The sequence below is a fragment of the Chinchilla lanigera genome, unplaced genomic scaffold, assembly GCF_000276665.1.
Source record: "Chinchilla lanigera isolate Chin_1 unplaced genomic scaffold, ChiLan1.0 scaffold00076, whole genome shotgun sequence".
Lineage (NCBI taxonomy): Eukaryota > Metazoa > Chordata > Mammalia > Rodentia > Chinchillidae > Chinchilla > Chinchilla lanigera.
In genome coordinates this window covers 3,562,442-3,574,250 of record NW_004955477.1, presented here as the reverse complement: position 1 = coordinate 3,574,250, position 11,809 = coordinate 3,562,442, and the positions used below count along the sequence as shown (strand labels likewise).

Sequence of the window (11,809 nt, the reverse complement as noted above, 5' to 3'; positions counted from 1 at the left end):
TATATATAGAAAATTTGTTAAGTGAGGAAAGCAAGGTGCACAGGTACCATAATCCAATTTCCGCAAAGCAGTACAAGGCCCCTTGCATATATACAGGTTTGTATATGATCAGATGAAGGCTCAGTAGTTAATATTGTTATCTAGGGTGCACAGGTAAGGGTGACGAGGAGACAGAAAAGGCAACAAAAATTACTGATAAATACAAGGGTACTCATAATTTTTAGAAATCACACTGACATATAATGCGCTGGTAGTATGATGATAATACGTTACCTTATCAATGATGTGCTACCATGCATGCACAATTGTCCATATGTATGGATGGGCATTTGTATAGGGATGCATGAAGGGATGATCTCCAAGTTAAGGGGAAAGGATGGTAGGAATTCAGGGGCATTTCACTTCCTCCCTTAGGTTTTTCTTTTGAGTTTTTTTTTAAAACCAGGAGTATATATTACAATTCTCATCAAAAACGACTGCATTTCTGTTGTGGAAAAAACAACAATGTAATATACACGCTTTGTTAAGAAACACTTAAGTAGAACAAAGCAGTCGTGGAAAGAAAGTTCTTCCTTCTCTGGTGCCCCTCGTTGGAGGGCCCTGTGGCCAGTTTTCCCTGTGTCCTCCGGAGGGTCTGTGCACATGAAGGCTTATGAGTTTTTGTGGTGGTTTCTTTGCCCTTAATTCCCATCTCTCTTCTCTTCACCCCGGGCAGCCATTCAAATGTGTTTAATAGGAGTTCTTTTATTTAAATGTGTTCTTGTAAATTATGTATTGTTTTGTGTTTATGGGTTATTTATTTACATAAATGGTGCTGGGTTATACATCTCATTCTGTTTCTTTCTTTACTCTGCAATGCATTTATAAAATCTACCCACTGTTATGTGTCTTCTAGCTCATTGCTTCTCACGGCTGCAGCAAAACCCTTACATGTATAACACTTATAATCTCCTGGCCTTTCTGTACCTACTGAATACATTCTTGTGCAGACATTCATGAAAAGCCATCTGAAGGTGCATTTGTATTGTGACTGGAGGAAGAATGGAGGGAAAATCACAGAGTTGACTGGTGTCATTATACTCTTAAAGGAGAAGGAAAGAGGACTGATCTACAGTGATGCAGCGGGGTTGGAGACAAGGAAGAGAAGATGCTAAGCAAAGCAAAGAGAATCTGCCAGTAATTGTTGAGCACTTTTCCTTCTAACAAAAATGTCTATCTTGTCAAGTAGATATGATCATTCCCATTTTATGGGTAAGAAAGTTCAGGCTTGGGAAGGCTGAGTCTCTTGCATAAAGCTCAGTCAGCAGGAGAGAACCAAGCTTGGACTGAGGACCTCTGAATCTACAGCCTGGTTCCAACCACCATCTGGTGCTTTCTTCTTTCTTTGTAAAACTCTTTACCAAAAGTCCGTCTTCTTTTTTATCGGCTTTAGTTTCTACTTGTCTTCTTCTAGAGACTCACTTTTCTGGAGTGCTGTTTTAGAGGTGCCATTCAAATAAAATTGGGGTGAGCTGCCGTGGCCTTCTAGTGCCAGGTATAGCCATATTCGGGAAGGAAGGCCTCATGTCCCCAGCAGCTGGGAGCGTGGTCCTCACTGTCCAGCCTAGGGGCCTTGTGACTGAAGAGAGCTGTCTCCCCAGGGTTACATCCTCTTCCACGGGCAGCCCTGGAGTCCACCCAAACACCAGATCTGGCACACAAGGCCAGACATCCTCAAACCAACTCAGAACAACTCTGGGGGACACACCTCCTGCCCTGAGCTCCTCAGAGGGTCCCTGAGCACCTTATGAAGATCATTTCCCTCCACACACCCATTTTCATTCTTTCCTTTTATAGGGAGATCCCAAGAACACCCCAAATCTTTGTCCTCACTGTTCCTGCTTCATTCTTTGCTACCCCTTCTTTTTCTCCTCCCAGACCTCTCCAACCTTTACCACCCCACCTTCCCAGGGGACAGTAAATGGGCCCTTAACCCCACTTTTCCGGAGTCTTAGGGCTCACCTGATACCTGCTAGAGGTTGGCCCAGCCCTGTGAAACGGGTTGGATCTTAGGAGCCAAGTACCGGGAGTTCCCTGACCACAGGCAGCCCTCAGATAATACATTTCTGTCTTCTCCAACTATGAGTCTGTCCCACACTCTCTGAGGGCCAGGCCCTCCTCCCCAGGCTGTGGACACATTTCCAGGCTGTTGCGCAGCAGGGGTGGCCCCTGCAACTTAAAACAGCCGCAGTGATGGCTCCGGGCCATTACAATGTTTTTGTCTTGGAAAGAATATTTGAAAATTACGAAAATTACACCATTTCCATTGCATGCCAGAAGCACAAAAATTGTACTTTAATCCCTTTACAGAGGAAGCCCTGATACTTGGCTTATAGCTTCAAACTTTCTGGTTTTAATCAAGACATGTGCTGTTTTTCCAGTTCCCTCATATTGGACTTACACAAAAGACACCAGAATCCCTCATGAGTTCTGTGTTAAAAGAGCCTTACTGTCTGAAATTTATTCAGCAAGCAGAGGAGAAGCTGCCACCAATATACAAAGTCAGGGAGAAGGTGAGTCCAGGGCCCTGGCTCCAGCTGCAAACTCTGTGGCTGTCTCAGGGGGTTAAGACTGGCATTTTGACCAGACAGTCCTTCCTTTCAAGGAACTTCTCACTTAGCAGCCCTGGAGGCATCTACCTCATTTGCAGGTCCCTGTAACAGGCCCAGACATTCCATAGGAGCCCTGCCTGGTTCCAGACAATAAGGGAGGCTCCTTTACAGGAACCTTGAGTCACACTCTCAGGTCATTGGCGTCCACACCCTGCCTCCTGACCCAGTTCATGGTGAACGTCATGGGCACTGCAGTGGTGTGATGGAGGAGCAGGTGCAGACCTCAACCACACTCACTCTGTGACCTGGGCTGGGGCGCTGGTCTCTTGTATTTTTTACTGCTCAGACAAAGAAGTTGGCCCCAGGGCCTCAACAGTCCTTTTCAGCTTCTGGGAGCCTGTACATTTTTCATCCGAGCTTACAAAGAAGGTGTTCTGAAAGAGGATTTTTCTGATTTTCAGAAAGTTGATGTCTTAGTTACTCCCCTTGTTTCTGGGACAAAACAACCAACAGGCAAAATTTAAAGAAGAGGTTTATGTTTGCTCATAGTTCATAGAGCTTTCAGTACATATAGAGCTGGCTGCAAGGCAGGGCGGCACGGCACAGCAGCATAGTGGAGGAAAGCTGCTGCTCTGCATGGTGAACAGGGCGCAGAAAGAGCCAAGAAGGGAGCTGGGAAGGGAGATAAACCTCCCAGGTCACACAGCTAGTGACCCATCTCTGCTAACTAGACCCCACATCCTAACAGCAAGTCAGCTATAAGTCCCCCTAAATCAATCCCCTTCCAAACACCAGGTTTGGGAGGCCTGTTTAGATTTCCACCATAGCAGTTGTCAATTAGGTTGAGTTTCAAAGCTCCGAGCTGACACACATACTGTACGACCACGTCCTGTGTGTAACGGTCTTAATGAGAGGTTGCTTTGCCCCACCGTCTTCTCTCCAGCTTAGTGTACATCAGATATGAAAGCATCCTGGAGTTCTAATGTGTGTCTTCTCGTATCTTTCTCACTCTTGTCCAGCAAGCAGTCAGTAACAACTTCCCCTTCTCTGTGCATGACAATCGCCACAGTTTGGAGAACTCTGGATGCTACCTTGACTCCGTGAGTATTTTTCCCAAAATTGCTGATAAGAAATGGGGAGCAGCACCAGGGCTCTTGATTTTTGAAGGCCTGTTGAGAACCTCAAAACTGGAAGAAGGTCGTCAAAATAAAACAGGACTCATAATAGGTTACAAAACAACAACAAAACCCACTCTTGAACCAGTCAAAGGTGCACACAGCTTTCAAGCCTGCACCAATCTTCTGCCTCCATTAACATGCTTGTCAAAACCCTTACCATAATTGTTCTCTTGTGCCAGGACCCCCAAGGAGTGGCCACAAGGAGGGGGAGATGGTGCAATCTAAGGAAGGACTTACTAATCACTGCAGCTGCCTTTTCTCTAGAGGTAGTGAGTTCCCTGTCATTGGGGCCATAATGTCTGAGAGCATTTGTTAGAGGTGGTAAACACAGCAGTATACAAGAGAAATACAGTGCAAGCTGCATATGTAATTGTCACCTTTCCTCTAGTAGCTACAGTATGTAAAAAAAAAATTTTTTTTTGGTGAAATTAATAATACAGATGGTCTTCTACTTGTGATGGTTTGATTTACAGCTTTTTAACTTTAAGATAGCATAAAAGCCATAGGCATTCAGTAGAAACGGAACTTCAAGTTTTGAATTTTTCTCTTTTTCCTAAACTATCAGTATGTGGTACAAGACATGTAGAACCACACTCTTTTTCAATGCTGGGCAGGGGCAGGAAGCCACAATTCCTGGCCAGCCACATGATCATTAGAGGAAACACCCAGCACTCTACAGTGTACTGTGTTGCTAAGCTGGGATGCTCAGAAGGTTATGTATATTAGAGACATTTCTAACTTAGGATTTTTCAACTTGCATTAGGTTTATTGGGAAGTCAGGCAAGGAGCAATTTGTATATTTTATTCAATGTTTTCCCCAAATTGTCACATCAATATGTAATCAATATAAAATTATTGATACAATATTTAACACTCCATTTTCCAAATTAAATCTTTAAAATCTAGTTTATGTTTTACATGCCTTGATTTATACAATTGACTATTCAGGTGTTCAGGTGCTACTGTGGCAAGTGGCTACCGAACTGGACGTTGTAGGGTTAACACACCTTAGGTGAAAGGTGAGCTCTGAGCATCCTTACCAAACCCAAAAGTCAGAGGACAATGGTGATGATGATGATTCTGGTAATACCCATGAATTATTAAACATCTACTATATCATCTCATTTAAATCCCTGCGCAATTCTACAGGCTACTTAGTATCCCCAGTTTAAAGATAAAGCTGAGAACGGTTAAACAACTTTCCCAACATTATACTTTATGCTGGGTTACAATGTCCTAACTAAATTTAACTCCCTTAACCATAATAATACTCATAATAATGATAATCTGGTTTTCCCCCAGTAGAGTGTGGAATACAGAGTCAGAATATCCTCTCTGCCTGCCTCTCTAAATACAATGTCTAACGCTGTTTTCTAAATTACCAAAGTAGCATATGTCCTTTAAAAATACTCAGATAATACAGAATTATATAAAATAAAAAATAAAATTTGTACCCTTATTTTCCTTCCTCACAATCTCACTTTCATGGTTCATTAGCAATAATGGTTTGGCAGGTAAAATTTAAAAATTCTTGCAATTCACACACAAATATATATATATATATATATATATATAAAATATATATCATATATATTTTATATAACTATATATTATATGTGATATATAAAATATATAATGTATCACATATGATATAAAATATATACTATATCACATATAGTTATATATTATATATGATATATAAATATATATGTGATATATATTTACATATATAATTTTTTCTGATGATGATATTGAAAATAGGGCCTCCCGCATGATAGGCAAGCGCTCTACCACTGAGCAATACCCCCAGCCCTTTTAAAGTTATTTTATTTTGAGACAGGGTCTTGCTAAATTGCCCAGCCTGGCCTCCAATTTATGATCCTCCACGTCAGCCTTTTGAGTAGCTGGGACTAAGGTATTTACCACCATACCAGGCATAAATGTCTACATTGTCAAGGTTATAAACAGGATTGTACACATGTATTTTACCACATTTGTGATAGTCTTGTAGAAAACTTTGAACGTTTTTCAACTTTCTCTGTGATTTGGAAGTTTACATAACATTTGGATTCTCCATTTAATGAAGGTTGGATAAAATTGTTCCATGAAATTAATTGAATTGATATTTTTTCTTTTATTTTCTTTTTTTGAGACAGGGTCTCATTATGTAGTTCAGGCTGGCCTTGAACCCACTCGGTAGCCCAGGCTGGCCTCAAACTAACATCAACCCTGCCTCAGCCTCCCAAGTGTTGGGATTACAGGCGTGTACCACCACACCAAGTTCAATACATTTTTTACAAGAGTTAAATTTTTATTCCTTTTCCATTTCTCCCTTGGTTATTTATTTATTCAAATGTCATATCTCCTTTTGTGTAGATTTTACTAATACATTTGCCTAAAATTTACTGAATTCATTTCAAATTTATACTCTATTTTTAAACACATTTTTTCTGTTCATTTACATCTTTTTGGTTGAATGTTTAGTTCAAATACTTGTAATTTTGTTAATAGATTTATTGAAACTATTAAATTTTTTCAGATTATTGCTCTGGCTACATTTCAAAGGTTTTTCTAATTAAGGTCTCATAATTATTTGCTTCCAAATAGTCTATGATACTGTTCTCCATGTCCCTTTCAACTGAAAAAATTTAGATGACTGTTTTGCATTTTCTACATGGTTAGAATTTTTTTAGGTCATCTATTTGTTGCTAATGTCTAATTGTATAGATCATGGTAAGTTTTATAGAGCATAGCCTGTGATTTAGACTTTTTGATTATAGATTTTTTTGTATGTGATTAATTTTAAAATGTCTCATTGGTGTTTGAGAAGAATATATATTCCCAGCTGGGTGTGGTGGTGCACATCTGTAGTTCCAGCTATTCAAGAGGCTGAGGCAGGAAGATCACCACTTCAAGGACAGTGTAGGCAATTTAGCAAGTTCCTGTCTCAAAATGAAATGATAATATGGTCTGGGGATGCAGCTCCGTGGTAGGCCAACCTGAGTTCAATCCCCAGTGCTAAGGAAAAAAAAAGAATATATATTTCCTCCTTTAGTTACAAAGATCTTTGCTAATTTAAGACAGTTAATTGTAATACTGAAAGCTTTCATATTTTTCTCTTACTTTTTTTTATCTCAGACTGTGAATTTCTGCTTGTAAGATTATTCTTGAATTTTTAAACTTCTTTGATTTTTGCCCTGTATAATCTAATACTATATCTTTCTAGATAAAAATTCACCATTGTTTTATTTTTTGGGTGGCTTTTGCTATTTACCAATAAAAAGTGTCCCTTATTTAAATTTTTTTGTTTTAATATTGAGACAAATTCTCAGAAAGTTACTAAATTGCCCAGACTGCCTTAAATTTCTAATCTCCTGCCTCAGTCTCGCAGGGTACTGGGATTACAGGTATGCACCACTTCACCCAACTGGAAATATCTCTTCATTCTGTTTTAATGCTTTTACCCCTGAATTCTACCCTGTTAGCATTGCCACTATAATTTCTTTTAACATTTGTTCTTTATATTTTGATGTATTCCTTTGTCTTCACGATTTCTAGTCATTTTAGCTTGGGTTTGTCTTCTATAATAAATAGAATACTGCATGGTCTTTAAAAAAATTCTGAGAGTCATTGTTTCTTTATATAAGAATTTACTCCACATACATCATTTATGTTTTTGGTTTTTTTTCTACTGTCTCTGTATGTTTCTTATTTATCATGATTATATTTTTTCTTTTGTCTCCTTCTCCCAACTTTGTTAGACTGGTTGAATTTATTTGCTCCCTCTGACTTATTCCGGCATCCTACCGGTAGTTTCCCTGAATTATAAATGTTGAAGAAGTATATTAACACCTGCCTAAGTCACTGTTTCATCACTGAGACAAAATACCTGACACCCACAACTTAACAAAGGGGAGGTTTATCTTGGCTGACATTGTCAGTTCACGGTTGGCTGGTTCTAAGGCAGGAAGGCATGGTGGAAGGGACTGTGGGAGGAAGTTGCTCACGTCATGGCAGTCAGGCAGCGGAGAGAGAGGAGAGGAGCAGGGAGGGAAATACACTCTTCCAGGTCACACCTCTGGTGACCTGCTCTTCTGCCCAGACAGCTAATCAGCCAAAATGCCCCGTGATCCAAACATCTTCCAAAAATCCCACCTCTGAGTGCATGAAGCTGTTGGGAGACATCTAGATATAAACCATTACAGCATCTAGACATAAACAATTACTCTTTGAGTATAAAAATTAATATTTTCAGTTTTCTCCCAAGGATTAGACAAGCCTTTCATGGTGCTTTATCTCCGTACTTCCCTTCCCGAGGCTGTTGTTTTGATGGCCCTGGCTGTCTTCTTCCACTCCTGGGCTTTGACCTGAGCTCAGAGCAATGTCCCTGGTTTCCTCAGGCAGGTTAAAATCCTGCAAATTCAGTTATTCCCTCCACTTCTCCCTCTGCCTCTCCCTCTCCCTCTCCTCCCTTCTTTTGTGAATTAAAGTTCCAATGCATTTCAGTCACATGTGTAGAAAATATTTAGACTTCATTATACATTTCACTTGCTACTTCTTTCCTTGCAGTTGCCCCCTTTTCATTTTCTTTGTCCTTTCTTTGGTTTCTTTTTCATTTTGTTGGAATGTCGTTGATAAATTTTTTAGAAGGATGTTTGCATTATGTGTCCTGTGTCTTCTGCTTGTCCCTGCAAAGCTGCCTCTGCCATTTTCCTCCCTTCTCTTGTCCTCAGGCTGAATTGCATAGACTACATCAGAGCCGCTGCATTTGCCCTGTTGGTTTCCCTACATGTTACTCATGTTTGTAGATACTACGGCACCCGCCCCCCCCCCCCCCCGAATCCATAGAGATAAGATGCAAGGCCCCTGTAGATACTACAGTCCTCCCATCAGAATCCGTAGAGATAAGATGCAAGAACCCCAAAGATATAAAATCCAGCACATGTTCAAGTCCCTTGTATAAATGGTATCGTATCTGTGTATGACTTACATACATCATCCTGTATACAGTGGTGGTGAACCTATGGCATGTGTGCCACACAGCTGGATGTTTGTATCATTGAAAGCTCAGAAAAGTTCACCAGCATTGCTGTATACTGTTAGTTATCTCCAGGTGACTTTTCTATTATCTCATATAATGCAAATGCAAGCAAATAATTGTTATACTATATTGTTTAGAGAATAATGATAAGGAAAAGTCTGTACACATTTAGGATAGATACAATTAAAATATTTTTCATTGACAGTTGAATCTGAGATTGTCGTAGGGTTTTTTGTTGCTGTTGTTGTTTTGGGTACCAGGAATCAAACTCAGGACCTTGTGCTTGCCAGCCAGGCACTTGTGCCTTTGAGCTATATTACCGGCCCTTGCATATGAGATTGATTCATTGAGTAGTAGAACCCAAGGATATGGATGGCCAATTGTTGTCCTTTTTTGAACACTTCTCAAATGACCCTAATTTAAATGGGCTGTTGGTGTTCTCGTGTGAACCTGACTGCTATGGGCCCTCATGAACAGACAGCTTCACTGCACTGATGCAAAATCTGCATAATCCAAAGGCAATTTCCTTTCAATTGTAGCTGTCTTTCTTGGTTTCCACCTAGTTATGATGAAGTCAAACATACAATTTGGAATACACCATAATTCTCAGGTTCATGTGCAATGTGCCAGGAGTTAACAAGCAAGCCTGTGGGCAGGGCCAAAGGTCCCACTTGCCTCTGGGGAGCCCACTGGAGAGAATGCAGCCTTCTGGTTTAGGAGAGGAAGCCATCAGTCCCAGCCAAGTGTTCAGAAGCAGCCAGGGAGGGCGCTGAGGAGCCACTGGAATGCAGGAAACCTACTTGGTCCCTGGGAGCTGAGGCCAGTTAACAGGCTGTTTCCAGCTAGTCTCTCTCTGGTTTGGACTTCCATGCCTGTAAAATCCAGTCCCTCTGGTAACACAGGAAGGTGTGATAACAGTAACAAGACTGTAGCAGAATGCTGTGTTGATTGATGGTATCCAACAGGTTGCTAAAGGAGACTTCTTGTAAGGGTTATCACAGGGTGCACTTAAACATATATTCATCAAGTAGCTGATTTTAGTGAGAAACCTCAAAACTATGTGACTTTGCATATTTCTTCCACTAATCTTGTGATTCTTTCCCAGGGCCTGGGACGTAAGAAGATCTCCCCAGATAAAGGGCAGCATGTTTCTAGAAATTTCAATCTTTGGGCATGTGACTTCATTCCATCTTGTCTTGATGGCTTTTCAAGTAACCAAATAGCCTATGTCTACAAGGAGGCCATGACTGCCCCAAACTTCAGACGTTTTCCAAAATCTTATAACAATGTATGGGACACCTTCAAAACTGCTGAGCAAAGCTGTGTGAAGCCAAAGTAAGACCTGCTGCTGACAAAAGGCTGTTTCTTCTCAGGAACTTTAATCCTCCTGGGAGACTCCTGATGAGCTTTACAATATTACTATTTCCTCTGACATTCTAAAAGTATATATATTTTTTGATCTAGCACTACCATTTAATCTTTGAAATACTATTATTTTTAATAAGGTTGAAAAAGATTGAAAAACATTCAATCTTTGTAAAATAGATATATGTGAAACTATTCACATATACAAACTTTTAAGATTGTCACATTTACCTGTAAGGGAGTTTTTAAAATTACATACTTCATATATGGCATCATATACTTCATATAGTTTATACTGTAAAATATACTTCATATATTTTCACTTTGAAATTTCAAACAAATATAGAGAAAGCAAAAGGCCCCTTAATCACATCACATAATAATCTTTATTCTTTCCTCAAAAGTTAGTCATTTGTTTTTACTCTGTGCATTTACAATCATAATACACATGTATAAATATATAAACATTTAAACACAAACTATGGCCCACAGTATATAATATCCTATAACAGTCTTCTGATTTTTAGTCAGGAACTTGGAATTCTCACAGCGTATTTTTATCAGTATAATTGACTGATTTTATTTTTCAATGGCTGTACTATCTTACCTATATTTTAAAAAATTATTTTATTACTTGTGGGCATTTGAATTGTTCATAACTTTTGAACGAGGCACAGCGCCACATGAACGTGCGAAACCAACCTCTCTGAGTGCACTTTGGCATGTCCCCGAGGCTGGATGCTGAAAGTGCCTTTTAGAGCTGGACTGGACAGGTCAGCAGGTCAAGTCACGCCCAAATTGCCTTTGAAAGGTGGGCCTGTTAAACTCCTCGCAACTGTATCTGTGAGTTTCTGGGGGTGTTTTTTGCCCTCACATTATCTTTTGGAAGTTTAAGAATATTTAAGAACAAAACAAATTATCTTGTTATTTCTTATTTTGCATTTTTCTAACGACTAGTGAGGTTGAGTGTCTTTTTCCCATGCCGTGGTCATGCATGTTTCCTTCATTCACCGAGCAGTATCATCATAATTCTATATCAAAGTTTCCTGTTCGTTTCTGGATATACTTCCTCTGCATGAATTTTAGACTAACCTCACCAAGTTAAGAAAAAGCCATTGCCAATTTGGTAGATTTTTCCCAACTTTTGATATCAATTTATGGGAAAATTTACTGTATACTCTGGTATATCTCCCCATTTACTATATCCCTGTTTTATATACTTCAGTAAAGTGTACTATTTTCCTCATATAGACCTGACATTTTAATGCTTGTTTCTGCATATTTTAAAAGTTTGTGGTTATTTTGAATGTTATATTTTAAGTTGCACTTTTAGACTGTATTGGTTATTGTGTAAGAAAGCTGTTGATTTCTGTGTATGAATCTTTTTTATTCACTCTTGCATTGCTTGTACTGGCTCAATTTCTAATAAATATTCTAATGAAAATAAAGTTCATTTGATTCTTTTGTGAATTTTTATATATATCATTGAACCATTTGCATGATAATTTTGTATCATTTCTAACATTTATGCTCCCCACCTTATCATACGGCACTGGACAGGACCAGGTATAATTTTTTTTTTTTTTTTTTTTTTACATTTTGATTAATTTTTTTTATTCCTGTTTGCTTAGTTT

At 39.3% G+C, this 11,809-nt stretch overlaps 1 protein-coding gene across 1 annotated transcript in view; it reads left to right on the top strand.

Moving 5' to 3' along the window:
- Positions 1-11,584, top strand: part of Tex36 (testis expressed 36) — a 17,249-nt gene extending 5,665 nt beyond the window's left edge. The window contains exons 2-4 of the mRNA XM_005401991.1: positions 2,421-2,552; positions 3,611-3,691; positions 9,916-11,584. Of these exons, the coding sequence (XP_005402048.1) occupies positions 2,421-2,552; positions 3,611-3,691; positions 9,916-10,149 (447 nt within the window). The 3' untranslated portion in view covers positions 10,150-11,584. The remainder of the gene's footprint in view (positions 1-2,420; positions 2,553-3,610; positions 3,692-9,915) is intronic.
- Positions 11,585-11,809: the final 225 nt, after the last annotated feature.